At 31.4% G+C, this 27507-nt stretch overlaps 1 protein-coding gene across 1 annotated transcript; it reads left to right on the plus strand.

Annotated features, from left to right (window-relative positions):
* The first annotated feature begins 2362 nt into the window (after positions 1 to 2362).
* On the plus strand, positions 2363 to 27274 carry LOC106470279 (mitochondrial coenzyme A transporter SLC25A42-like). Its single transcript, XM_013930824.2, has 8 exons — positions 2363 to 2443; positions 7859 to 7983; positions 8970 to 9057; positions 11097 to 11205; positions 14057 to 14246; positions 15250 to 15366; positions 17712 to 17863; positions 20910 to 27274. The coding sequence occupies exons 2-8, from the start codon at positions 7919 to 7921 to the stop codon at positions 21227 to 21229; spliced, it is 1041 nt and encodes a 346-aa protein (XP_013786278.1). The 5' UTR covers positions 2363 to 2443; positions 7859 to 7918; the 3' UTR covers positions 21230 to 27274.
* The last annotated feature ends 233 nt before the right edge of the window (positions 27275 to 27507 follow it).

A 27507-nucleotide genomic window follows, 5' to 3' on the forward strand; every position in this document is an offset into this window, starting at 1 on the left:
TCATTGAGTAGCTGCCATTTTCAGCTAGGTCATTATAGATCCACAACGCCCTTGAAGACATTAGCCAAGTAAGGGATTGCCTAAAAGCTGCCTCAAGAGACAGTCATAGATGGATAATGGCTATACAATCGTCAGTGAAATAATTCGCCACTAACAGACCTCAGATTTTCACATGTTAAATTTGCATCTGATGCCTCTGGAGCTTGTGGAAATCAGAATAAATAGAAAATGTAGAGACTATGCAGAGGGTGAAGCAGAAAAAGACTGTTAACACGTATTTAAAGGTCATGGTGAACAATCGTCTGTCATCATAGATATAGATTGTTCTTATTCTCAATATAGAAATATAGTTGGTTAGGCATTCATGGTTTTCCAGGGCAAAAAGGATGAAACTGTGAACCATAAATCAATCTCTTCTCTAGACTGCTGAAAGCATTGAACCACAAATTGACAGTGCCACCAATGTAATATTTGTGTCTGACTCACAAGCAGTAGTGCATACAATTCAGAACGATTAGTCTCTTGATGGACGGTAAAAACAAAGCAGTGCATATTAAGACCATCATCTGGATGTATGTGACAAGCCACAAAGTGAAAAACTAAATAACAAGCTCACACGAGAAGTCCTTTTTTCAAATTCAACACAACCCCATCTGGATGTATGTGACAAGCCACAAAGTAAAAACTAAATAACAAGCTCACACGAGAAGTCCTTTTCTCAAATTCAGCACAACTCCATTGGTAGGATGTCGATCTCCTTTACAATTACGGAAAAACAGTAGGTCTTCATCGACAATCAAAATACGTGAGACTGCTGGAAAACAAAGTGTCATGTGGTGTATTTAGGAAATACACAAGAGAAGGAATCGATAAGACAGTGCACAACCAGAAATACACTGGTGACATCAACAAAGGAACTCTCTTCCTCTCTTTTATGTATTCAGTACTTTAAGTTATTGATTAGAAGATATTTGAAGAAACATTTTCACCACCGAAATTAATATTGTTCAAACATAGCATACGTTTTAATTTGTTGAGAATGTCAATTGAATTTGTAGTGCAAGCCACCAAACTGCATGCCTTCAGATAGTAATATAGTGCGATAAATATACTACTAGTACTATTAGTATATTAAATCATACTTGCCATAAAACAATATTATCAGGCTTATTGTATTTTTAAACACTACATTCTATATTTGGTTTCTTAGGTTTTTCCTAGAAAAAAAGTATATAGCAGTGTTTCAGCCAAATATTTTCTTTCACATCCATTGCCGACGACGCTTTTAGCTTAATAATACCAGAGGACACCAGATCGGCTGAGATACAATAAATTCATAATGTAATTGTAATACTACAATACACTCTTCTGGAAAAAAAAAACCTAAGGGACTGAGTAAAAATGTAATATTAAAATCACTAAGCCTAATATTACTTTCTAATGACAAATATAATTTATTACAATGATGATTTGCCAACAAAATACTTTCATACCATAGCAAGTATTGGTATTGTTATAAGCTTTTTTTTTAATAGTGTAACTTAAATGTTGGAGAGTGGATGACATTAATCACGAAATTTACTAACGTAGGCCTAAAAAGTGTAAAAATGTTGGCGTCAGATATTCTAGTAAATTCGGAAGAATATATTATAAATACAAATGACAATAAATCATTGAGATAGAGCTGTTTCTGGTCAGTAGAGTGAATTAATCAGAGTGTTTTATTTAAGCTACAGGTGAATCAGTCAGTGTTTTTGTGTGTGTTGAACTAGATATCAATCAAACAACCACAAACCAATTTTTAGCTAGGCACTTTATACTGATATTTATCATCACGAGCTCCTTCTAAGCCTCAGAGTCTTCTACATCAAAAATGTAAAAAAATTAGACTTAAAAAATGGTAGAAATAAACTCGAAGCAGTTATTTTTTGTACACAAAATAAACTTTGAAGTTTGATGGTCATTATAGTATGTAAAACAATATACGTGCTCCTCCGAAGTTTAAACTTGTAGAAGCGTTAAAAGAAGAAATAAACTAATTTGTTATCGATAAGTGGAATAATTTTTAGGAGATCATTTAATTTAAAGAACCCGCCAGTGATAGAACAACATAACAACAGTATATTGTTCTGCATACGTATTTAAAAATATTATAACATGGGCATTTCGTTCTGTTAATATAAATTATTGAATGCTAGTTTGTTATTAATAAGTTAGCGAGGACGTTTATTATTTTATATAATACACTGACCATCAAAGCTTGTGTACAAAAAATAACTGCTTCGAGTTTATTGCTACCATTTTTTTTATCTAAACTTTTTATTTTTTTCGTATAGAGGACTCTGAGGTTTAGAAGGAGCTCGTGATTATAAATATCAGTAAAAACTGCCTAGCTAAAACTAGAGAAGTTTCGTGGTTGTGAGTTTGATGTCGAGCTTAAATTGTAAGTAAATTCTTCGTTAATGTGTAGAATACACTTACGTTTGTGTTGTTGCATTTCGTTTCCCTGATTATGCAAATATTTATATTATTTAGTAAAATCATTGGAACAGTTGTTACTGAATGATTTCGATGTGAACTTTATTATGTTATTAATATTACTAATACTAATAATATTAGTAATAGTACTACTACTAAACTACTAGTAATTAGTATTTATACTAATTATATTTATAGTAATAATAATAATATTAATGTAATATTTCTATTAAACTTTTAAAGAGAATGTATACTACTTTACAGTTTACTAATACATATGTAATACTAATAACTGTAAATTGTAATAAAATTAGTACAGTAAGTCGCACATAATGCAACTTTAGTTAAATTTGATGTTTAATCATTTACAAATTGTAAATGTAATGGGTGCTCAATCTTGGTGTATTGTGCTTGGTATTATTACTAGTTGAAGGAGGCCACAAATGACTGTCTGTTTGTGTTTGCAAGAAATTACTTGTGTTCCAAACCAGTGGCAAAGATAAATATTCATAATAAACTGAACTTTGGGAAAATGAGGTTTTTAAAGTGAAATGAACAATTGTTGTACTTATATCTTTAAAATAGAAACAAGTGTGCAGCAGTCTTATGATAAATAGGATGTTCGGAAAACCTGTCCTGACTAGAACTTGAACCCAGGGCTCCATCCAGACTGTTACAGTATCCCCTCACTTTAAACATATTAACCTTTGAAGTTGTATGTCAAAGATCCTCAGGACATCAAGACATAACACATAGTGAATACCCTCCAGCTAACAACACAATCATATACAACACTAGTACCTAGGCTAACTGCTTGTTGAAGCATCTACAGTTGGTAGATGGTTTTAATATACTGTCTTCTTATTCAAATGAAATACATTTTCAGGTAAGGAAAGTATTAAACTTCTTATAGTTGTATATCTGCCCATTTTTTATAGTCCAATGAATCTTATTAAGTTTACTGTTTGTAGATTTTGATGTATTCTTTCTGGTGGTGTTGGTGAATTACTTAGATTATAATGGATATTTTGATCTACATTACACTAGCAGTTAGAGGATCTAGCTTGCCAAATTACCACTTTCAGGAAGTTAGAAAGAGTACTATTAGGGCTAAAAGTAGTGAATTTAGTTATAATGAGCCTATTCTGTTGAAAAACAAATTTTAGCCCTTGGGTTCTGCAGATGAAGAACTATTGGAGGAAAGGAAAACAAGAGGGTCAGAGAAGGATGCGGATGATAAGGAGGTTATAGTTATAGGTGATTCCTTGACAAGGCATGTGGATAGGATAGTCTGTGGAATAAATAGGGAGAAAAAATCAGATTATGCTACCAAGGGACACAGGTGCGGGATATAACTGACAGAGCAAGAGATATCATAAAGGGGGCTATCAGAGATGCAGTTTCTGTGGGGCATAGAGGGGCTAATGATGTAGGGAAAAAGGCCATAACTTAATTTTGTTAGGAATATAGCCCAGAATTAACTGTGGGGATGAAGTTATAAGTAGGTCACTAGGGCTAAATGCTAGGCTTATGTTAGTACGTAAGGATGAGCAGATTGGCAGGTTGGATTTGTGGGATCAGTTCAGTGGAAGAAGTGAGCTTTTTGGAATGGATAGTTCACATTTAAATAGGATAGGGGCTGGTGTGTTTGCTAAGGCTATTAACTCAGTTGTACGAAAAATTTTGAACAAGGACTAGACTGTAGACAGTGATGAGGGTCAGGAAAAACTAAATGCAAAAAGAATAAGAGTAGCATAGGAAATGAGTATATGAGTAGTTATAAGGATAGGTTTAATTGCTACTGTTGTAATGTTAAAAGTATAAGAAATAAAATAGATGACTTTAGAGCACTGGTAGGAATGGAGGATTTTGATATAATGGGAATAACTGAGACATGGTTAAATGTAAACAATTTTTATGACAGAAATTTCTTTGAAATACAGGGTTACAGACTATTTAATAGGGAGAGAGTAGTAAAGAGGGGTAGGAGTGACTTTATGTGTAAAATGTGAGTTGCATCCTGTTGAAGTTAAGAGTATCAAAGATATTGAATCCATTTGGGTTTCTATTAGTGGATATAAATGGAAAAGGCTTTTAATGGAAATTTGTTACAGACTGCCAGATGATACTGATGAAATTAGTTAATGAAGTCATAATTATTGATAGTTTTAATTTCAGGTGTATAGATTGGGAAATTCTAGAGTCAAACCATGAGGGAGAAAGGTTTTTGGAAACTGTTCAAGATGGCTTTCTTCACCAGTTAGTCATGGAACCAACTAGAAACAATGCTATTTTAGATTTATTGTTAACTACAAGTACAGAAATGATCAAGAGGGTAAAAATTGGGGAACATCTGGGTGCAAGTGATCATTGCTTTATTAGGTTCAATGTTTTGCTGCATATGGAGATAAGGAATGATGTTATTTTGGTTACAAATTTCAAAAAAGCAAATTTTGAAGGGATGTGACAAGAATTTTGGCAAGGTAGGAGTCCTCTTCAGCTAAGACAGTTTCATTTTTCTAACAGGGTGGTTGGCCTTTGGAATGAGTTGCCTTCAGATGTTGTAGAGGCAGTAAATTTGAGTTTAAGAAAAAGCTTTATAAGTATAGGAATGATAAGATAAGGGCTGGCTTTAAAATGTTTATTATTTTAATTTAGAGTAGAGGATGGAACAGTCGAGATGGGCCAATGGGTCCCATGTTGTCCAAAAAAAAAAAGTTAATCTGTATTCCTCCCTCCTCTCCCCTCGATAAACATCAGAATTTCCAACTTTTGCATTTTGAAACTTAGTATCTGTAAAATCTTGTGTCTGTAAACTCATTTGAAGTTGGGGAAAAAAAGTCGAAATTAAAGGTACACACTTCCTTCTTCAGTAAATAACTACATCACACGTCTTTGTAGCTAGGACCTTTACTCTTCTAGTCAATGTGATGCATTTCTTACTTTATCCAGAAAGAAAGACTGAACTGTATTATACATATAAAAATGAGTTGTGTATGTAATGCCACTAACATATAATTAAAAACTAAATAACCAACCTTTCTTGTGTAAAGTTCTTTTACCTGTTACAGCTAGTGCATGTTTTGTAACGTAGTTTGTGTTATTTACTCTAATATTTATGCTGAAGTAAATCATTACAGTTTAAATCTTTTAATTATTCTACTATTCCTCTTCTGTATTATCTTTGCAAGTTAAATATCCTCTCCAAAATAAGTAGATCAAAACTAAGTAGTGTATTAAAAAGGAAACCTAAATGTTTATAAAAGAACAAATGCTTTTTTCTATGGAAACCAAAATTTGTATAAAGGTGTTGCACCACCTTGTTTTTTCTTATCACAACCTAGATTTTAACTGCAGATTGTGTTCGTGAAGTGAAATTCATGGTCTGATTCTGCTTGTAGGTGATACTCAGAAACATTTGCTGAAACTTGTTGATATAGCACTGTCGCATAGCAAGACTTGTCATATAAGCAATATTCTTCACTTTATATATATAGACACGCGCATACAAATAACTGGAATTCTTCAACATATCTAATCATGAGACTTGTCACAAACTTTAAATTGCATCAGTTGTTTAGGTCACACATGATAAATGGTAGTGATAAAATTCCAATCTCTTGATATGGATTCAAATCTATTATCAAACAGTTAGAAAAGTTGAGGAAATCATACATTTACTTGTTACTTTTGGTTTGGGTTTGTTACAAATTTCTAAGTTAGTATATGCAGTCGCATATTAGAACTAAAGAATCTGTCTTTATCACTTGTCCATTAGTGAAAATAAATCACTTTTATTTTGTCCTAGACGAACATATAAATTAACTGAAGAAGGTCATGCTTCTTTTTTCCCAATTGCCAAAATGAATTTGCCATGAGACCTACACTGTAAGGAGCTGGCGAAATAAAAATTAAATGTACATTAAGTTCATGGAGAAGAATTTAAGTGATTTTAAGATATAGTTAACAAACTTTATATGGAGTTTGTAAGGACTATTTTTTTCTTATAAGCAGACATATTTTTAACTTGTTTGAAAAACAAAAACTGTGTCTCTTTGACTACAATGTGTATTATATGAATTTATAAATGTTATAAATTTATTAAGTTAGTGACAAAATAGATTATGTACATTCCTAGTTTTTACTGTTGATCTCAAATGCATATTACTCAAAGATTTCTGATTTCAACGAACCTCGAATTTTAAACCCTGAATGTTGAGAATATGAACTCTAATACTGAGTTAATTTTATAAATTTGTGTAAAATATGTCATTTAAGGTTTTTTCAGGCTTTTTCCAATGTAATTGACAGAGTTTTGGTCATTTCTTATTTATAATAATAATAAAATGTGTATGTAGAGCATTAATACAATAATTATTTCATTATTTAGAATCTTGGTAAAAATTAATGAGTGTAAGGTCTTCGCTCTGTTTTAGTAAGAAGTTCTGGTATAACAATACAAAACAATACATGTGTGCTGGAAACGTGTAGGTAGGATATGATGAGGAAGCATTTGGTAAAGAACTTTAATCCTCTAGTTTCAGGAAGTAAACTTTGCTTTACCATGTTTCAGGAAGTAAAATTTGTTTCATTACTTACGTTTCTAAGTTCGACTCCCAGACAGAGAAAATTGTATGACTATGATACAACCTTTCCTTATAAGATACAAAATGATTGTTGGTAATTGAATTGTATGTGTAAACCCTCAGTTGAAAGTTTGTTCTAAGCCTACATTTGTATGTGTACACACAAGGAACTTATAAATGCACATTTGCAGCCACCTGCTACAGTTTCATCTGTATTTATGTTAGATGATTCAGGAGAAAAGAAAATATTACTAGTTAACTTTCCATAGTTGTGTAGGTCTGTTAAAATTCCATGTAAGTGTGTAAAATTGTTCTTTTTTTTTCTTCAATTTATGCGATTGTGTATACAGATGGAACTTTTTATAAATGCCAGGTCAGTTCAATTATGTAAAATGTATCAACATTTTAAAATCCTACAGGTTATTTTAAAACTGATTATGTTATTTATTATAGTAGTAATTGCAAAATATGAAAATTTTTAATGATTCAACTGAACTTTATTAGAGCTAATATTATAAATGAATATAACTAATAAAGCATCTTAGCTTTATGAATAGTTTAAATATTCTTTCTCTCTTGCATATGTATAAATCACCATCATTTTACAGTCAAATCTTGCTGTTGTAGTTGAGTCATACGGGTTCTGTTAATCCAGCTTGTTTTGATATTACGTTGTCTCTTCCTTTTAATGGAAAAACTCACATTTTTAAGTGATCAAGTAGCATTATTAACTTCCTTGAAATAATGAGAATTTTTTTTAGTATTCATATGTATAAACTGTTCAATTATTTCAGATTGAGATGATAACTTACCAGCATGTGTATATGCGAGATCTTGTCAAACGTGTATGAAAAATGCAAAGAAAAGCACTGGATATATCCTGGAAAAGTCCTTCAACAATGCATGTAATGCATAAAAGGTATGATAAAGGCTTATAATTTAATTTTTGGTGTTAGTATAGTCACATTTAGTACAATAAATATAGCTAGTAACATTTGTAAAGCTATTAGAAAAATTGTGAAAAAAAAAAAACATTTAAATTTGTGTTTTGCATCCTGAATATTAGATTGTTTGAGTGACTAAATAGGTGTTTGTTGTCACATATAAACAGTTTTGTGTTAAAACCTAACTTGTATTAAGTGATGTTTAAAAAAAATCAAACTGTGCACGAATTACTTTAAATACTCAGTTAAGCTAAGCATGTTAAGCAGGATCTGACCTTTTAAAGTTCAAAGTATAATCACCTTGTTCATTGTAGCAAAATGTTTGTGATGTTTGGAAACCTTTTATTCTAACTTAATGCATATTGGATAAAATTTATATAATCTATGGACAACAAAGAATCAGTTGGTTCTTCAAGACTGTCCTTCTACATCCAGTTTTCAGAAAAGTAAATTTATACCCACTCTTAATGTTTCAGGAAATCACAGATTTTTAATTTGAAGCTCTTGTAAAGTGCTGTTTACATGTGTGGTAACTCATTCTTCCAGTCAGTCACACTGTTAGAAAATAAAACCAACTGGATCTTGTTTTTCCCAGATCTTAAACTTGTGTCCTTTCATGCCATTGTCTTCAGAATACTGCACAAAGAAATCGGATGGCCTTTGTCTTATTTATTCCCTGGATAATCTTGTAAACTTCAATAAGATCACCTCTTACCCCTTTTCTCAAGAGCAAACAAGTTAATAAGGACAAATTAAGATCTCTTAGTTATAAGATAATCCCAGTAATCTTCGTCTGAAATGATTCCAAAATTTGTGTTAGTAGATTTTTTATTTATTCATCTTTTTTTTTTGCCTTGTCTTCTTTACTTATCTAAGTTTTAATGCACGTATCATTGTTACATATAAATATACTTAACAAAACCTGTGACTCTTATTAATAAAACAGCCTTCTACTTTATAGCAACTTGGATGTAGTAGACATCAAGGGAGAAAGTCTGGTTTCTAAGTCACCTGGTCATGAAGAACTTCTGGTTTTCCAAGACAAAAAGGTAATTAAGTGGTAATGATGAATAAAAAATAATGTAATCTAAGAATAAAGAAGAATATCAATATGTCAATCACGCTACATAAGCCATTAGTGTTATATCCAGCAAGAAAAAAAGGGGGGCATGCACACTGCTTACTAATTTTAGGGCACGTGTCATACTTTATATGCATGCTTTTGAATATATCAAAGCAAATTTCATTATTTGTATAGATGTAAATGTATGTTTTTTTTCTAAGTAATAACAATAAACATTTACAACTTTATTTTGTTGTTGATTATTTTTTATTAATCAGCAAGTAATTACTCTGTCTGTCTGTGTCCATTGTGTTTCTCGTATTCCTACAGACAATTGTGGATTAATGTTATGACAAAGGCTCGGTCACTCTTTTCGTAACATCAGCTACATTAGAGTCAACATTAGTTGGTACAGTCAACATTAGTTGCTTCTTGCCAACCTCTAAAATTCTGGATAGAGGAACAGCGAACAAACGTTTTTTTTGAGGATGGCCTAGGTTTTATCTGATTGACCAAAATATATTTTACTCAATCTATGATAATTAGATTTATTCATATAGAGTTTACATAGCAGATTCGTTTTGTCTATCTTGTTGATGCAAATCGAGATAAAAAATGGTCTAAAAGAAACTTATTTATTTTGTTAAACACTAAAATGGTAGTAGCCATAAAAGATAGTTCATGGACAATCCTGCCAAAGCAAAACAGACACAAAAAAAATGTAAAAAAAATAATTATAAATTACATTGTTTTTCCTTTCAGAAAGGATTGTATGCAGTGGTTTGATTTGTCAATCTTAGCCCTCTCATTTTCAAGCTTCTTTAACTTCCATTTAACAGACAGCAGGACGCCTTACTAACACTTTTGAAACTAAGAAACAATACAATGTTGTCAAAGAGTATTTCTATGATTACAGCTAGCGTGTGCTTAGACGTCTTGCACTCAGCATGCTCTATTGCAGGTCGGGTAACCAGACGCTTCAGGGGATTTCACTTTTGACGTCTTTAGTTCCACTTTCACAACAAGTGAACACTTTCAAATTCATTTTGTAACCAGAAGGTGAGCTAAGGAAGTCAAAATGTTGTTACTTCCTTCAAGAGTTAAATAAAAGTTTTCTATACCCATATCAGCTGTTTATTCTATAGATATATAAACAACTTGTGCCTTACGGGTTACAATTAATGGATTAGAAAAGCAGCAGGGTGCAGCGATTGGTCAAAGGATAGGTAAGAAAAAAAGGCGGTGTGACGGCCTGCTCGGCTATCATGCTTTAGATATAACTAGACATATCCAGTGCCAACAAGTTCTTTTGCCCACTACTAGGGCTCATGTTAATTTATTTGAATTAACTTTTACTATCAGTCAGAATAACTGAAGAACAGGCAAGCTAAGATGAACTTGATATTATAAATTGTTGAATATCTGTAGCTTCCTTGAATTGTATCAATGTCAACAAGGATGAGGTGAACAAGAAAATACACATTTCCATATAAAATGAGATGCTATGGTGATAACGTAAGACGAATTTTAGCTTTTGCTCCAGTTACTGTTTTAAATCGGTAATAAAGAAATTAGGGAAACATAAGTAACTTACGGCAGCTCTCTGTTTTCATCATGCTTCTTTTAGCAGTGGTTTGATTTATGCATTTTCTGGACTAACTTATGTTGTCTTAGTTTTACTTTGTAGCAGACTTTATACATGAACATAAGCATCTTATTATTACACTTGCATACATCTGTATATTATGAAAATTTTGAACATTTGTCAACAGTTACTCTGGTGCTATTTCTTTATAATTTCTTTTAGTGTATTCAGAAAAGAAAAGAACTTAGCCATTTTATTATAAAGTAAAATTATTACAGAAAGAGGTTACCAGAAGAAAGAATTTAATTAAAGTTTTTACTCAGTGCATGTTATTTTAACTAACAGTGCTTATATTTATCACTTATTTTCAGCAAAAGTATTGTCAATTGAATAAATCTGTTTCTGTGGGTTAACTAGTTTTGTAAATTTTGTATTTTTAGATGTCCAATAAAAACAAGGTTCTTACATCTCTCACATCTGGAGCCTTTGCTGGAGCCCTTGCTAAGACAGTAATAGCTCCTCTAGATCGGACCAAAATTAACTTTCAAAGTAGGCATTAATTTATTATTTATGTAATTTACTCTTAAAGTGAGATGTTACAATCAGTCTTAACAATTTCCATATCATTCCACATTGGTATGGTGCTTTTTTCTGTAGAATTTTAACTTACTTAAATTTTGTTTGTTTCATGTCTCCATTCTCTGTATCCTAAGACTATTTAAGCACTATTTAATAATAATGGCAGAATTTCCTGTTGTTTATATGTATAAAAGTTTCGTCTTTAAATGTTTTTCACACTAAAAAGGGTACCCCCAGTGGCACAGTGGTATGTCTGCGGACTTACAACGCTAGAAACCGGGTTTCAATACCCGTGGTTTGCAGAGCACAGATAGCCCATTGTATAGCTTTGTGCTTAACTACAAACAAACTAACACTAAAAAGGATTTTAAAGCTCAAATATTTTTTCAGATCTTTCGGGTTTTACTCTCATTTTCTCAACAAATAAAAATAAAAAACTGCAGTAGTTTGGCTTTAGGGTAATAATTTTCAATTAAATATTTTTAATTTTTAGAATAATAAGTTTAAAAATGATGTTTCTCATTCATAATACTTTTTTTCATATCACGGGGTTGTTGTGAAACCAGTGTGGGTGTACTTGGATCAGTCTGTTGGGTGATTCAAGCAATGTGCATAGAAAGTATTCAGAAAAACAAAGATTGCCCGTAGGAGCTAACTCCTCCAAAATTACTATTGTTCTTCCCAAGCATAAAATATATATATTGTTTTTTTTAACCACTTATCGATGAGGACTATTTCTAGGTGTATGTTGATATAAAATACCATTTTTGTACAGTGCAGTTTGGAGAAGTTAAGGTTGACTTACTTTACATTATGATGGCCATTTAAGGAACTGTGTTTCTGTTTCTCCCCTTAAAACTCCACTTACAGTGAAATAATACTTGATACTACTGTAGTAGCTGTTCATTATTGCCATCATTTTCAGTCACTACATCAGTCCTGACAATGGAAATGAACAAAGCAAAATCTTGAAGAATTGACCCCCCCCCCTTCATCTTTAGGAAGCCCTGTAACCAATAAGCAACAAGTGGGAGGTCAGGAGAGAAGGATGTCACTTGCACCATGTACTTGTCTGTAGTAAGTTGTGCATCTTTGGGTTTATTAATCACATTTAGGCTTGTCTGAATTTGAGACCCAAAATCCATAAAAGTTAAAAGCCAAGATGAAAAGCTCGGACCTGGTAACGATCTCTCCATTGGGAATACTGTCCCTTTAACCTTTTGCATCTGGACCTGACTCTTGGTTACATTCAAAATATAATTAAACAATTTTGTTATCAATATGTGTCAATAAACTTGGCATGAACACATAGTATTTAAGTTTTAACTTCTTAATTTAAAAAAAACAACACATTTTTAAAAAGTTCCCATTTTTCATTTTTCTGTCATGTTACTCATCTGAGCTTTGATCTCTCACCAAGAATTTTCTTACATCAAAAATACAGTGCTGCAGTTTTCAACCAATTAGAAATACAAGCTGTGTATCATTACAAGCGAGAATCTAAACTTTTAAACTCCTATCGTCCTGAGACATCAATGGCAGACTCACATGTTTGTAACTAATGGAAAGAGCAGATTCTCTTCTACATAAATTTTACGAATTGCTATTTACGTTTTCTACTGTATACTGTTATTAATCAGAATTGCTTGGTTTGTGATGATCATGTTTATTTATGTTATCTAGTGATTGGTATATTTTTTGTGTTCGGTAGTGCACATTAGAAAGCTATACATTAATCCTTTTTATTTATTTTGACATCCAAATTTGTGAGATTTGGCAAGGATTGTAGAAGAACATTTAGTTGATTACAAACTGCTCCAGTAAGCAGCAAATACTACAAATAGTTGTGTGTGTGTGTATATATATATTATTCTTTGTTTAACAATAGTACCTAAAATGTAAGAATTGTAAACTTCTCAGCTTAACCTAACAAAACGATAGTAAAATAAAATGTCTAAAATTACACTAGCTTGACTGTATGTGACACCTCACAATCACATAAGCTCTATGGGAAAACTTCTAATGGCCTACTGTGATACATGCAGTAGTTGGTACAAAGTACAGCAGTAAAACAAGTAAATGAAAAATGTGAAAAGGTTAAGTTGAAGTTGTTAGGATGACTAATTTGGATCTTTTTTGATCGATACTACAGTCAGTTTGGAGAAATTAAAATGGTATTATTACTTTTATTTTGTATTTTTTTTTAGTAAAGATCATTAAATGTGGCTGAGTTTGTGAATAGGTGGTTATACTCCCTGTAGAGTAGATGACATAGTTTGAATTGATTATATACATCCAATAAAAAAAAAATTTTTTTTCAGTAATCTTTCAAAGTTAAATCCATATATGTATTAAACTTAATGCAAAGTATGATAAAAGAAAACATGAAATGTGAAAACTTAAGTTTTCAGTTGTCTTTTAATGTTAGAAATGTTAATAATAATATACTCAAACTTGTTTCTTATTCTTCAGATTGTATTTGTAGTGAAAAATGGAGGATTTTTTAGAAGCTAATTTTGATTAGAAAAAAATGCAGACAAAATTGTATACTATCTATTTTTGACAACAGGGTAGTAATAAAAACTGAATAATCTTGAATTTAATACTCTACTTGTGTACCATCTGATTTAATACTCCACTTGTGTATCATCTGTTTTAATACTCCACTTGTGTGCCGTCTGTTTTAATACTCCACTTGTGTGCCGTCTGATTTAATACTCCACCTGTGTACCGTCTGATTTAATACTCCACCTGTGTACCGTCTGATTTAATACTCCACCTGTGTACCGTCTGATTTAATACTCCACTTATACTTTTCCAGTTCACAACAAGAAGTTTTCATTCAGGGAGGCCATACACTTTTTGATACAAAGCTACCATGACCGTGGAATCTTAGTGTGGTGGCGGGGAAATTCTGCAACTATGGCCCGTGTTATACCTTATGCCTCTATTCAGTATGCAGCACATGAACAATGGAAACAAGTTTTACATGTGGACACTTTTTCAGAAAAGTATTATTATTTTTGTAAATAAGAATGGTACTATTTGCATAAAAATTCCATTTAAAACTTGAGATGCCTTTTAAGATTAATAAAATATTGTCAAACACTTTTAACCACCACTAAGTTCAAATGGTTTTTGTTTTATTGTGAGGCCCGGGATGGCCAGGTGGTTAGGGTGCTTGACTCGCGATCTGAGGGTCGTGGGTTCGAATCCCCATCCCACCAAACATGCTCACCCTTTCAGCCATGGGGCATTATAATGTGATGGTCAATCCCACTCTTCATTGGTAAAAGAGTAGCTCAAGAGTTGGCAATGGGTGGTGATGACTAGCTGCCTTCCCTCGAGTCTTACATTGCTAAATTAGGGATGGCTAGTGCAAATAACCCTTGTGTAGCTTTGTGCAAAATTCAAAACAAACAAACAAACAAATTTTTATTGTAATTACAGTTATTGTTTATATCATTCACTGAATGCCTTGTTTTGTTTTTGCTTTCTACTTTCTTGTTTCATTTCTTTTATCATAAAGTATGGAAATGAAGCTCGATAATATACGTCTTGAGAAACTGAAATTGCAATGTTTCCATTTACATGTGTGTGTGTACTAAATGAGCAGTTATGTCAAGATGGAATATAAAATTGTGCCACAGCTGTTTGCTGTATGTGATCCGAACCTTGTACTCCAATACCAGCTGGTATAGTAAAGTGTTTGAAGGTAGTGAGAGAGAGAGAGATTATTGGGATTACTGCCAAATTTATCATTGATAGTGAAGGTACCGAACTGATGAAACAATGCATTCTAATTTTTATAAGTAGATGCATAAGAAAAGTATGTTCAGTTAGCTGTACTGACTGCTGTGTTGATTTTTAGTACATAGCTTGCTCTGATTAGAAGTTAATACTAACATCTAAATCAGTTTTACTGTACTGTACTTTCAGTGAAAATTATCAGTTATTTTTGAATATTTGGTTTTGGACTAAATATAAACATAAAATCTGTATTTTAATTATCAGGAAAGCTCATCCTAGTAAGTCGTTCTTGGCAGGGTCACTGGCAGGAGTAACGTCTAGCACATGTACATATCCTTTAGACTTAGCACGAGCCAGAATGGCTGTAACACATAAAGAGAGGTAAGCTGAACCACTGTTCAAGTTATTTGTAATTTAAAAATAAGAATTTTAAAACTATCTGCTCATAAAATATCTTGTTACTTACAATCTATATACATGTTTGTATTTGCAACTGGGATTTTTTCGTACAAAGAAATTCTTGAACAAAATAAACGTTATGGTGAACCAATAAAATTAATTTCTTAAATTTACTCAATGTACAGGAAATACAGAACCATGTTACAGCTAAGTTAAGTGTTCAAGAAAAGTTTCTCATATAACTAAACTTTTTGAAACTACAATTACATATTCTATTGCACATAGATTGTAAGGAAGAAAACAACTTTCAGATATATTTATGATTTTGTTTGCTCTAACTTTAGAAGCTTGGTTGTTCGTAAACAAAAGGTACAGACAGTTGAATTTTACAGTTTTTGACATCACCAGATTCAATAACTCACCACTGTTAAGCTTTTTGAACTTGAAATAAATAAGAAGCATATACAAAGACCACAAATTTTCAGCTTTGTTTCATATATTAACAGTTTTTACCTCTGCTGATAGAAAGTTAAATTTCTAATCCCCAAATAAATATCATAACTGTGGGTGGTGGCAAAATTGAAATTTGGATTTTTTTTATTAATTTTTAAACAAATGTTAATAGCACATACATTAAAGCAACATTTTAAACCTGAAAATTTTGTAGTTTTTTTGTTTTTTTTCTGCGGATATTTTTAGAAGAGAAGACATCAGACAGAATTTTAATTTTAAAAATCTTAATGATGTCATTTGAAAGAAACACAAGGTGGAAATTAGGTTTAAGCAACTTGAAAAAATTACGCATTATTTTCTTAATGTTTGATCAAGAAGATTGAAGTACTGAAAGTATTTTGGTGTTATAAAAAAACTATGCCAACTGAAACTTCATAATATACACTCTATAAACCCTTTTTTTGTTTTTCACGTGTTTATGATGCGAACGATTCTTGTACATAATTCTGAATTTCATTAAACAGAAAACTTATGGTTATAAGCTCTAGAGTTATAGGTCATGTTTTTGTTTTAATTTAAAGTGTCCACTTTAATGAAATTATATTCTATGGCCAAAAAAATAATTTTTGAAATGAGGAGTTTAGCTATAAATGTTCAGAACAACGAAAAGTGTTGTTGTTATGTAAAATGTAGCTTTAAGGGATGATAATTACATGGAGTATTATTTCATTGAAATGCTAGTATCCCAGCAGAAAAAAATAAAAATGGTATATTAATAACTATGTAAATTAGAGCTCAGTATTAAAACTGGATAGCTTTTTGTTTTCTACTGATATAAAAATTCAATGAATATCTGAAAAATTATTTTGACCAAAAAGTTTCTTTTATCATTGATTTTGGTTTTATTTATTTTATGTTGTTGAGAGTAGTAAAAATTGATTTGGAATTGTTAAAAATAAATAAGATTACTTGAAACTATTAATGAAGGTAATTGCAGTAGAATTTGATAGAATTTGTAGTAGAATTATATTTATATATATAAATAAATATATTTAAGCTAGCAAACCCATCAGCCACATTTATTTTCTATGCAGGTTTAATGCTTGTTCAACTGATTTGCACTTTTTCAGTTTATTGATCACTGCCCCTATAATGCAAATTTAATTTCTTCAACCAACTTACAATTGGTAACTAGTAGGCTTACTAATTTACATGCTCTAATGTAAATCAATGCCTAATTTGTGGCCTGCCTTCGGGTTATCCCTGTGTTTTTGCAAAACACCCTAGTTCTCTAAGAGTTTGAGTGAAAAGTTTTACCTTTGTGCAAACCTTGGAACCAAGACGATTCATTTGATACCATTTAGAAGTTAGTGCGACCAGAGGCTTAGGAGGAGTTACATGACTTACGAACATTGAATCTTATTATGTAAAATTTAAAAAAATGTTGAGTATTTGTATATCTAGCCACGAGTATAGATAGAACACTAACATGCCTTGTCATAAATGTAGCTAAATCACCATAGTAACATGTAGTTCTGATTCATTCCTCTTTGGTATCACATACATTTTCTCGTGGGAAAGATTGCTAACATGGATAGTGCCCACACACTAAGAGGGATAGCACTAATTTTGTTATGAACTTGGACAATTACAGTGAGTTATATTTTCTGTCGATTCTTGTTATTTACAGATACTACTCATTTTGAACAATCAATTGGTATATCTTGTAGCACATTGATATATTTGTATTTTATCAACAGTTTTGATATTGCTTTACCTTCTAATGTATTTATGCATATCTATCTGACATAACACATCTTTTTTTTTAAGGGTAATTCAATTCATAAGTGCATTGTTTGCATTCTATCATCCAGATATACAAGTCTGATGCAAGTTTTTGTGAAGATTTGGAGAGAAGAAGGGCCAATGACACTGTACAGAGGCTATTCTCCGACAGTTATTGGTGTAATACCTTATGCTGGCACCAGTTTTTTTACGTATGAAACATTGAAAAGGCTACACTTTGGTAAGATAAAATTAAATCAGTACAAAAATCACTTTGCACTTGAAGCAGTCAACACTGACTTCATATATTTATGGACAAATCTCTATTAAAAATATTTAATTAAAAAATCCAACTTTTTTGCATACAAAAGAACTGTAATGTTTACTGAAAGGTTGCCAAATTTTGTGAATATATATACAAAACACATTAAAAGTTATGGTATGGAAACTGACGGTTATTTTGTGGTTAAAAGGTCCGTCACATCGACCTACCCTGTATGGAAAAAGTTAAACTAACTCAGTGTAATCAATTAATGAACAAGATTAAAAATACTTTTCTTCCTCTGAAAATTTTCAAATTTCATTTGCATAACCTATAAAACCTCCTAAATAAATATCAAACATCTACAAGCTCCTTAACCCTTTCACTCTGGCTGGGATATATATTTGTCAGTGCTCCCACCCCCTCACACTGCAATTGGGACAAATGTTACGCATTGTCACTCAAAATTGCTGCGTGTGACATATGGGAGTAAAATTAGTTGGAAAGTATTTCTTGTCACCCAACCTAATGTTGATATATGGTTTCCCTCAATGTTTTCCACTTAGCCCTTCAGTAACCAACAATAGTCCTAAGCGGAATGAATGATAACTGCATGCCGACTGTACCCGCATTACGAGAGTAGTAACCCTAATTACTATGTAAATATGCTTGATGCACTTGACTCGCATGATTTAGAAGATAGTGAAAGTGAGTCAAGTGATGTTCAAATGTGTGATGATGAAGAGGCAATGAGAGGAGAGGATGCTAGCTTTTCATCTAGTGATGATAGTCAAGATGATCAAACTGGATCATATAAAAAATTAGGCTTAACTGTCATCAACAATTGAGAGCGAGAAAAAAAGATTAAGTACTTTATTTCTTGTTTTATATATTTATTCTTTATTTATTATTACAAAAGTAACTAAGATCTAAAAATACAGATATTTTTTAAGTTTTTTAAGACTAGATTAGGTAAAATAAGTAACAAAAGTAATATTATGCTCATAGTAACTCATGGGTAATGTAATTCGTTAGCATAACATGACCCGTGCATTCTCCGAGTGATTTACAACTTATAATGGTGCGGATAGTAGTTACACAGTTCAAAGGGCAATAAAACAATAAAATGTAATTATAACTAGATGTATACTGTTACAAACTTGAGCTACTTAGGATAAACTAATGTAGTTTCATGTTACAATTGGAAGTCATTCTAGAAAGAAAAAGGGTATTTTAGGTTTATTTCAATTTTTTTTTTGGTGGTTACGATGCTGGTCAAATTGACCAATCCTGTTTTGAGGTAGGGTAGAGAAAATGACTTGTAAACTATAAGGATTTAGTGAAAAAACGTTTGAAATGCATTTTAGGAATTACACAAATGAAATTTGAAATTCTTGAGATGAGGAAATATATTTTTAATTTTAACATGAAAATTACTTTGCACAAGGACTATTCAAAACAAATACTCAATATATTCATGGACAAATCTTTATTTTAGTTTATTAAAAATACTTCACTAAAAAATATAATTTTTTGTATGTGAAAGATGTATAATATTAACTGAAAGACTCAAATTTTGTTAAGATATACACACTGTATTGAAAGTTAGAAGTATTAAATCTATAAAGACTTTAAATGAGTACAAAGAAGTCACGTGGTTGGTCAAATTGACCGAGCCCATGTTGAGAGTTAACAGTCGATGACCTGAGAGTTAAAAGTATTCAGGAAACAAAACAAACCTGTTTTATGGCTCCTCTAATAAACAGTTTTCTATAACAATTTTAATAAATTTTAAATATCTGTAGTGCAGGACCTAATACATCTGGTTACATGGGTATTAAAAGAGATGCTATCAATAATTCACTGACCATTGACTTTATTGAATATTTTATGAATGGCTTTCTTTAAATATAAATTATTGTTATTATTATTAGGTTGTTTTCTTGATAGTATACTTTACTTTTTATTTTGAATATTTTTGGGCAGATTTAATACACCCAGAGATTACCATAATTAAACTACTCTAATTGTGTTGTTTTAATAGAAATTTAGGCAGAGTAGACATAGTTTTGAAAATTTTAATGAACTTCAACTGCCAGTTAAAAGAAGAGACGACCTCAGCATAGAAACTAAAACCTCATCTCCTTTTCTTTCAACAAGCAAATGTAGTTCATTAAAATTCACAAACTTACTTGAGCATCATTATATTTTAAGTGTTGAGTTATTACTTTAATGTCTTGACCATTAGCGATAGAGGATATTATGGTTCTTTCATATGTAACTATTAGTTGCCTGTATACACTGTTGAAGAAAAATGATCTATACTGTTCCTTAACTACAGTATTGTAAAAGAAAAAGAGGAACCCATATTTCATAACCTATTACTCTTTTATTATGTAATTTGTGGGGGCCAAAATAATACCCCCCATTTCAAATGGTAATTTCCTCATTTTGCATTATATCTATTCCATTGTTTCACACTGACTAATCATTACCAGAAGGGTTTCAAAGAAAGTTACCAATTGTTTCACACTGACTAATCATTACCAGAAGGGTTTCAAAGAAAGTTACCAATATATAATGTCTTGTTGTTTAGTCTTCTGTATTAAATGTTTCATCTTCATTCACTTTGTGAAATTACATGATTAGTGTCCAAACTGGAAGTCTTACTTTAGTATACTGCCCAGACGAACCAGAAATGTGCACCGAGTCGGTCATGGTTATAGTAAAATGGAGAAGGATGTAATTTTAATTTTTAACTAAAGTTTAGATGTGTGTGATAGAAAAGATAACTGTTTATTTTCAGTAAAAAACTTTATTATCTCAACATTTCACTTTGTGGCTTAAGGAAGTTAATACTTTTTTAATAAACCTACTGGTCATAAAACAATAGTGGAAACCTTCAAACAATAGGTTTTAAAGTCATTGTTACGTTATAAAGTACTCGTTGTTTTTTTTTTATAAGATCAGTATATTCATAGTGATTTATAGTATACGTTTTTCTTTTATCTAAATGCAATCATAGAGTCTTCACAACAGTCAGAACCCCATCCAGCACAAAGAATGATGTTTGGTGCAATAGCAGGACTTCTTGGTCAGACAGCTTCTTATCCTCTAGACATTGTAAGGAGAAGAATGCAAACTGCACAGGTTACGGGGAGAAGTTACCATACTATACTTAGTACAATAACAGTGGTTCTTCGAGAGGAAGGACTTGTTGGTGGGCTTTTTAAAGGACTTAGTATGAACTGGATCAAAGGCCCAGTCTGTGTTGGGATCAGTTTTACAACCTTTGACCTGATGCAAAATTTTTTACGGCACCTTCCAGTCTTTATCAATAGATAATAGTGTTAAAACATAAAATGTTAATTTTTCATTTTTGTTTTGGCAGGAAATGGCTTTTGGCCTACATTCGTGTCTTAGAGGGATTTTTAATTTTTTTTGGTCCAATATGTATTTATCTTGGGGATGTTCTTGTATCTAATTGTTAAATAAGCAACAAATTATACCTGCCATGTAGTCTTTCATACATGTTACAACTGACTATTGTAAATTAAGGAAACAAAAAGATTTAAGTTTTAAAAAAATGGTTATGGTAGGTATTTGTATTACAAAATATTTTGATGGAGCTGGAGGAAATTGGTTAAAAAACGAATACTAAATTCCTCGGTCATTTCTGTAACTGGTGCTACCGATTCATAGATTTTATTTCTATTAACTGTTTCAAATTTTAGCTAAAAAACTGTTGTGGTACGATGAAATCAAAAACAAAAAATGGAAAAACTTGTACCACAAAAAAATGGTTAATGTGAAATAGATGTTGATTATAAACTGTTATTGTGCACTTTTTCTTTTGTCATACTTGAGTTTCAAAAATCATTATTTCTACGAAAGGGATAACTTCTTTGAATCTTGTTTTTGTCACAAGAGTATTTTCATTTCCTTAGTTTCAGGCACGTTTATACATGATTTTTACAAGATTGATCTTTCTCTAACCAGTACAATAAGCTGTTTGTTAAACATTTTATGTGTTGAGATTAACTTCAATGTCTGTGTTGATCTCCGAACTGCTAAACGGAGAAAGAATAAAATGTTGAATAAGCTAATTTATTATGATAAAATTATTCAAATTTAACTTGCTCTGAGTATATCGGCTTCATTTCTCACGTTGTCCTGTCAATTATAAAACGTCTTAAATCACAAATCATCACGTCATCATTTCAGTCCACACATAGCTAACAGTAACGTAGAATATTTTACACACTGCGATAAGTTGACTGTTCATCAAAACACATTTTTTAACATATTTAAGTAATGAAAAATTATCCCTTGATAAACTTTATACAAGTTTTCACAACTTGTGTTATCCGTGAAAATGCATGCTTGTGTGCCTCAACTTATAGTAGCCAAGTATGGGTCTTGAACGTAATTATACCTTTCTTCACGATTACATGTGACATGTGATCCCACATGTATGAAAGTTGCAAGTTATACAACACAGTGTCTTTAGTTGGAGGGGGGAGATTGGTGTGGAAAACCTTCTATTATACTTAGAAGACGTAGATACAATTAAATAAACATCTTGATTAAGATCAAACAGAGCATTAAGAACAGTCTGACCAAACTTAATAATAAGCACGCACTAATTTAATGAATAAAGTCTAAAACCACAGAAAAAATCCAAATCTCGGCAACAGAATAAAAACATAACACAATCACAATTGATCAGAGTTTGTAACTTGATAGTAGGCTGTTGTAGGTGGAGTATAGGTTATACCAGTTAGGAACATTGGTGAGAATATTCTTAACCTTTACAGTGATGGTTCTTTTCCTCCTGTTTAATGCAACTTAAGCTAATAATACTATAATGGGGGGCTGGAATGTCATTTATACATATCATTTCTCGTAGTATGTATTTTCTTTTATTAAAGCACCCACCTTCACATAAATGGCTGCGGACAATGGAAAATGGTTAGGATGTGGGATCTTATGGAGCACCCACACCTGCCTTTTTAATTTAGCAGTTTGAGAGACAGGAGAAAGAAAGATTAGTTCGAAGGACTGCACATAGTTATTGCCATGCAGATTGTTCCTCGTACACCCCCTAAAACTAGGAATACATTTTACAATGTTCCTGCTGTTAATGTTATCCTGTTTCTGCCTTTTATTTTTTCTCTTGGGGGGGGGGGGAGAGTTTTGTTCTTCAAATTAGTATTTATACACGTGTATATATTGTGTAATATGCATTTGTGGTAGAAAAAGTAAGAAGAATTAAAAAAAGGTTACCAAAATAATGAAAAGAAACTTGTTATAAGTACATTTCTGTATAGTTGAACAGTATGGCTAGGGTATGATTTCAGATCAATTAATGTCTTAAAGGCATTTAGTTGTTTCTTATTAGATAAATATAACAATAGGTCCTTAATCTGGCATAAAATGTTTAAGCTTTTTTCTATGTTATAATGAAATTCTGTTTCCATACAAGTGTCCTTATATATGACTAATAGGAATAGCTGATTCAAACAAACGGTATGTTACAACTAATTACATTAACAAACGTTATGATAATATATATCGCTAACGACCAGAAGCCAGTTTTAATCCTGTCCCTTGGTGGGTTAGTGGTAGGTTTATAGATTTACATTTTTAAAGTTTGGTGTTCAGTTCCTTGCAGTGAACAGAATGTAGATAGCTTATTGCATAGCTTTGCCATAAAAACAGTCAGTCTTTATATTATTAAAAGATAGTAACATGCTACCAACATAGACTAAAATATAAGTGACTCGGAAAAGGAGGCTTTGAATCCCCGTCACACGAAACGTGCTCGCCCTTTCAGCAGTGGGGGCATTATAATGTGACAGTCAATCCCACTTTTCATTGGTAAAAGAGTAGCGTAACAGTTGGTGGTGGGTGATAATAAGTTTTTAACCAGGTAACTGTTAAAGAGAGATTAGTATTAGCTAAGAGAAATATCAAATCCACCTGTAGCAGATTTCATTTCTACGTTACAGGTGAGTAGCAAGCATTACAGAATGGGGGAGGTTTTTTTATTTACAAAACTAATATGGACCTTTTTATTTACATAAAGAACATAAATAGCTTGCATAAAAAATCAAACACTTGTTAAAAATAAGAGATAGTGTACCTTTAAAATACGAGTCATTTGATGACCCACTTTTTTCAGCTACACCCTTGCAGTATGTTGTATAGAAGGTTATGCTATATTTAAACTATAAGTTACATCACTGTATAGTACATCAGGAGATAGCTTTACATTTTATCTTTTTTTCTGGATAGAGCAACATGTAACTGGTAGATGATGTTTGGAAATGAAAGTTTTATTCAGTATTAACGCTGAATCGATAATATTCAATATTATGTGTCTGTAAAGCTAAAACTGTTTTTCTAATATTCTTGTTATTTACTGAAACCAAATAATTTTATTCTTTGTCATATTTTTAGACTATATAAGGTTATGCATTTGTGTAAGAAAACTTCAAAAAAGAAGCATTATAGTTATAAGCTAGTTATTGTCTGTTGATAAAATTTATTTTTGTTGGTATTCATGATTTTTACATACTTGAGGATCCTATCTGTAAAAACCAGTAATGCATGGTAATGAAATCAAATCAAGTGACTTTATAGGCATGATCTTTATATCTGCTTCAATTGATGCATTGTGTCACATTACAGAATTGTTTTTACTGTAGAACAGTATTTTTAAACGTTTGTCATCCATGCCCCTCCTTTAATAAATATGGTTTCTTGTGTCCCCCCCTCTTTTTCTTTTGTAAGTAAGGGAAAGAGCGAGTTAAGTGATGATATATTATTCACAATTACGAGTTAAGTTGCTACGTGTCGTACTAATTACTTATTTTCATCTATAAAAATATATTAAAATGCTTAACTGATACTACCTTAATCACCTGTGCCCCACCCCCAAGATATAATTTGCACCCCACCTCTTGGGAGGGCACAACCCACACTTTAGAAAATGCTTCAGTAGAACATAGATTAAAGTGGTTTCATGATAAAGAGGACGTATACCAGTTTTCTGTTTATAATTGAATTAACAATCATTGGTAGTAGGTAATGTTGTTAAAAGTGATCTAGTCATGAAGACACTGCATTGTTGAATATTGAATTGAACTTTATTTAATTCTTTATAGTGTTAACTTTTCCTTAAAATCTGACGGAAATTTGTTTTTTGACTCGTTAACTAATTCTGCAACCAACAAGTTGTTTTCGAAAGAAGAGTTGGTAATCAGCTTGTAGTAGGTTTGTTTAGACATTGCAGACTTAAATGTTTTACACTCACTGAGTTCTAAATGTTTGTAACACTGGTTTTGTTCTGATAATTCCATCAACCTTTTAACGTGGGTTTTCGTTCCAAAGTGTGAAAACAAACTTTTTAGTTTGGTAAAAGTCAATTCAGAGCTGTCTACACTGACAGCTTTAAGCAAGCGTATCAGAACTTCTACCGTATAGTATAATTTAATCTCGAACAGAAGAGATAATGATATTTATTCAATAAATACTGAAACGAGCCTGTGTGAATGGGTCTTGAGCAATTTTTTTTTGTTGTTTATGTACAGCAGCTCCATCTGTAATGTGATAAATCAAATTTGTTCATTCTAATTCAGATTGTTTCTACTCACCAATTTATAATTCATTCAAGAAGTAATATCATTGTGAATTTGCAAATGTATAGAAAAACATTTCATAGTTTTAATCATTTCAACTGCTTGGGAGTTTGAACCACAGATGACCTTATAGTTGTAATCCCCTTTAAGTTTTCATGAATTTCAACTCCAACAAAAGTATGTAGTTTCAATTTTTTTTTCTTCTTAAAAGTCTACATAAATCTCAGAGTAACAGGCACCAAATTATTTGTCTTGTATGTTACTATGAACCCTTTATTATGATTCTAGGTTAATAGTCTCTGACATTCTTCTATTCTTTGTTGTATTGTTTTTTGAACGTCCAAAACTGAATACTCTGATTTCAGTTGTTAATGTTCGTTTGAAGTTAATACTTTCTTTAAAAACAGTTGTGAGTTTTTCATGTACAAGCTTAGGTTCCTTAGTGCCACGTTTTACCAAATATACATATATGCCTCGTGTAGCTTTATCACCCTTTATTAGGTTTATTTAAAATTTCAGGGTAGTTCAATAGATTTTTATGTAAATTACATTTTTTTTTTCACTTTTAATGATGAGATTTCGGAGAAGAACATTTCATTTGAACAAGTAACAAAGCAATTAACTTATATTTACTGAGAAACCTCATGACTGTATAACTGAAATTCAAGGACCATATATGACAGTTACATATCTACTTCAACTAAAATGTACGGTTTCTGGAAGTTTGAAGTCTTTATAGATGATTATTAAAAGCTTCCTGTTTGATACTTGACATTAGACAAGGGCATTACAGAAACAATATGAAGTAGGTTGTTAAATCTGGGAATTCTATGATATAAGAGTATTTTAGAATTAGTCGTTAAGAAAGGTTTTATGAACTTGTACACCTTGTTTTGTTTGCTAAAACTAATTTTTCAGTTGTTTCATTTAATTGATCTACTTAACTGAAAGAAAATGTATAGAGGAAATTATTTCTTTACAGTTTTTGTTTCTTTGTTGTACTATTTTATTAGTTTTAGAAATTGAGTTATAAATATTAAAGCACGGTTATCTCTAGATATCTTGGTCAGTAAAGTATAAAGTGATAATATCTATTAGGATTGTACTATACAGGATAAGCTATTACTTTATGAACTAGGTTATAGAAAAACAACCAAAACGAAAGCTATGTAAAAAAAGGAACTAACAAGTGTATGCTATATTAATGTATTATAGTTTCCAGTCCTCTACACAATGGTTATAACTGAGCTAGTTTAAGTATCGGCTCATCAATACTGGAAATAATCAAATACATTTTGTTACAAACTGTACTTCTACAGAATGAAATACCAATGGTGGAATAAGTCACTACATTGTAATTATTGTATCCATAGGTCTTGCACTAAATGTTTATTGTTTTTGATAGAAATACCAAATAACCCATAGGCTTTAAGATTCAAGTTTTACTTAATGTTTCCATACTTAGTGATGTATAATATAGTTGATTCTTTTGAAAATAACATTGAAAAAAATTTGAATTTATAGAGTACCTGATTTAGGGAAGTTGTTATAAATTTCATTGAGAGCCAGTTTTTTTTAGAAATAAATAACTAATTTTCACAGTGCATTACAGATGAATGTTATTTACTTGTTTAAAAAATGTTTTTGGTATTGTCACTATACAGATATTGTGGTGCTGAAGAGTAGAATGTTTGTATCATTCTGTCTAGAAAAACCTGCTAATAAAAATGTGTTTTAAGTAGCAATAGCATATTTTGATTTACATCTTATTGCTGTCTTAAAAATCATTACAAACACATAATAAAGAACGTTTTAAAAGCAAAGTTTTGACATATATGAACAATATTTTTTTATAAAGTAATAACCCAGTTAAAAAATTAAAATTACAAATTTTCATAAGTTGTTTAACAGAATTGAAACATTAAAAATATATCGATAATTAAGGACATAAATCTTTATTTTCCAACAACAGCAATAAAA

This window comes from Limulus polyphemus, unplaced genomic scaffold (assembly GCF_000517525.1).
Source record: "Limulus polyphemus unplaced genomic scaffold, Limulus_polyphemus-2.1.2 Scaffold3920, whole genome shotgun sequence".
NCBI classification, from domain to species: Eukaryota; Metazoa; Arthropoda; class Merostomata; order Xiphosura; family Limulidae; genus Limulus; species Limulus polyphemus.

What these genes read in the sequence shown, in the direction of transcription:
- LOC106470279 (XM_013930824.2), top strand. Translation starts at nt 7,919, where the DNA reads ATGCAAAGAAAAGCACTGGATATATCCTGGAAAAGTCCTTCAACAATG. An exon ending in ATGCATGTAATGCATAAAAG is followed by an intron (nt 7,984 to 8,969) that starts GTATGATAAAGG and finishes TCTACTTTATAG; the next exon opens with CAACTTGGATGTAGTAGACA. An exon ending in TGGTTTTCCAAGACAAAAAG is followed by an intron (nt 9,058 to 11,096) that starts GTAATTAAGTGG and finishes TTGTATTTTTAG; the next exon opens with ATGTCCAATAAAAACAAGGT.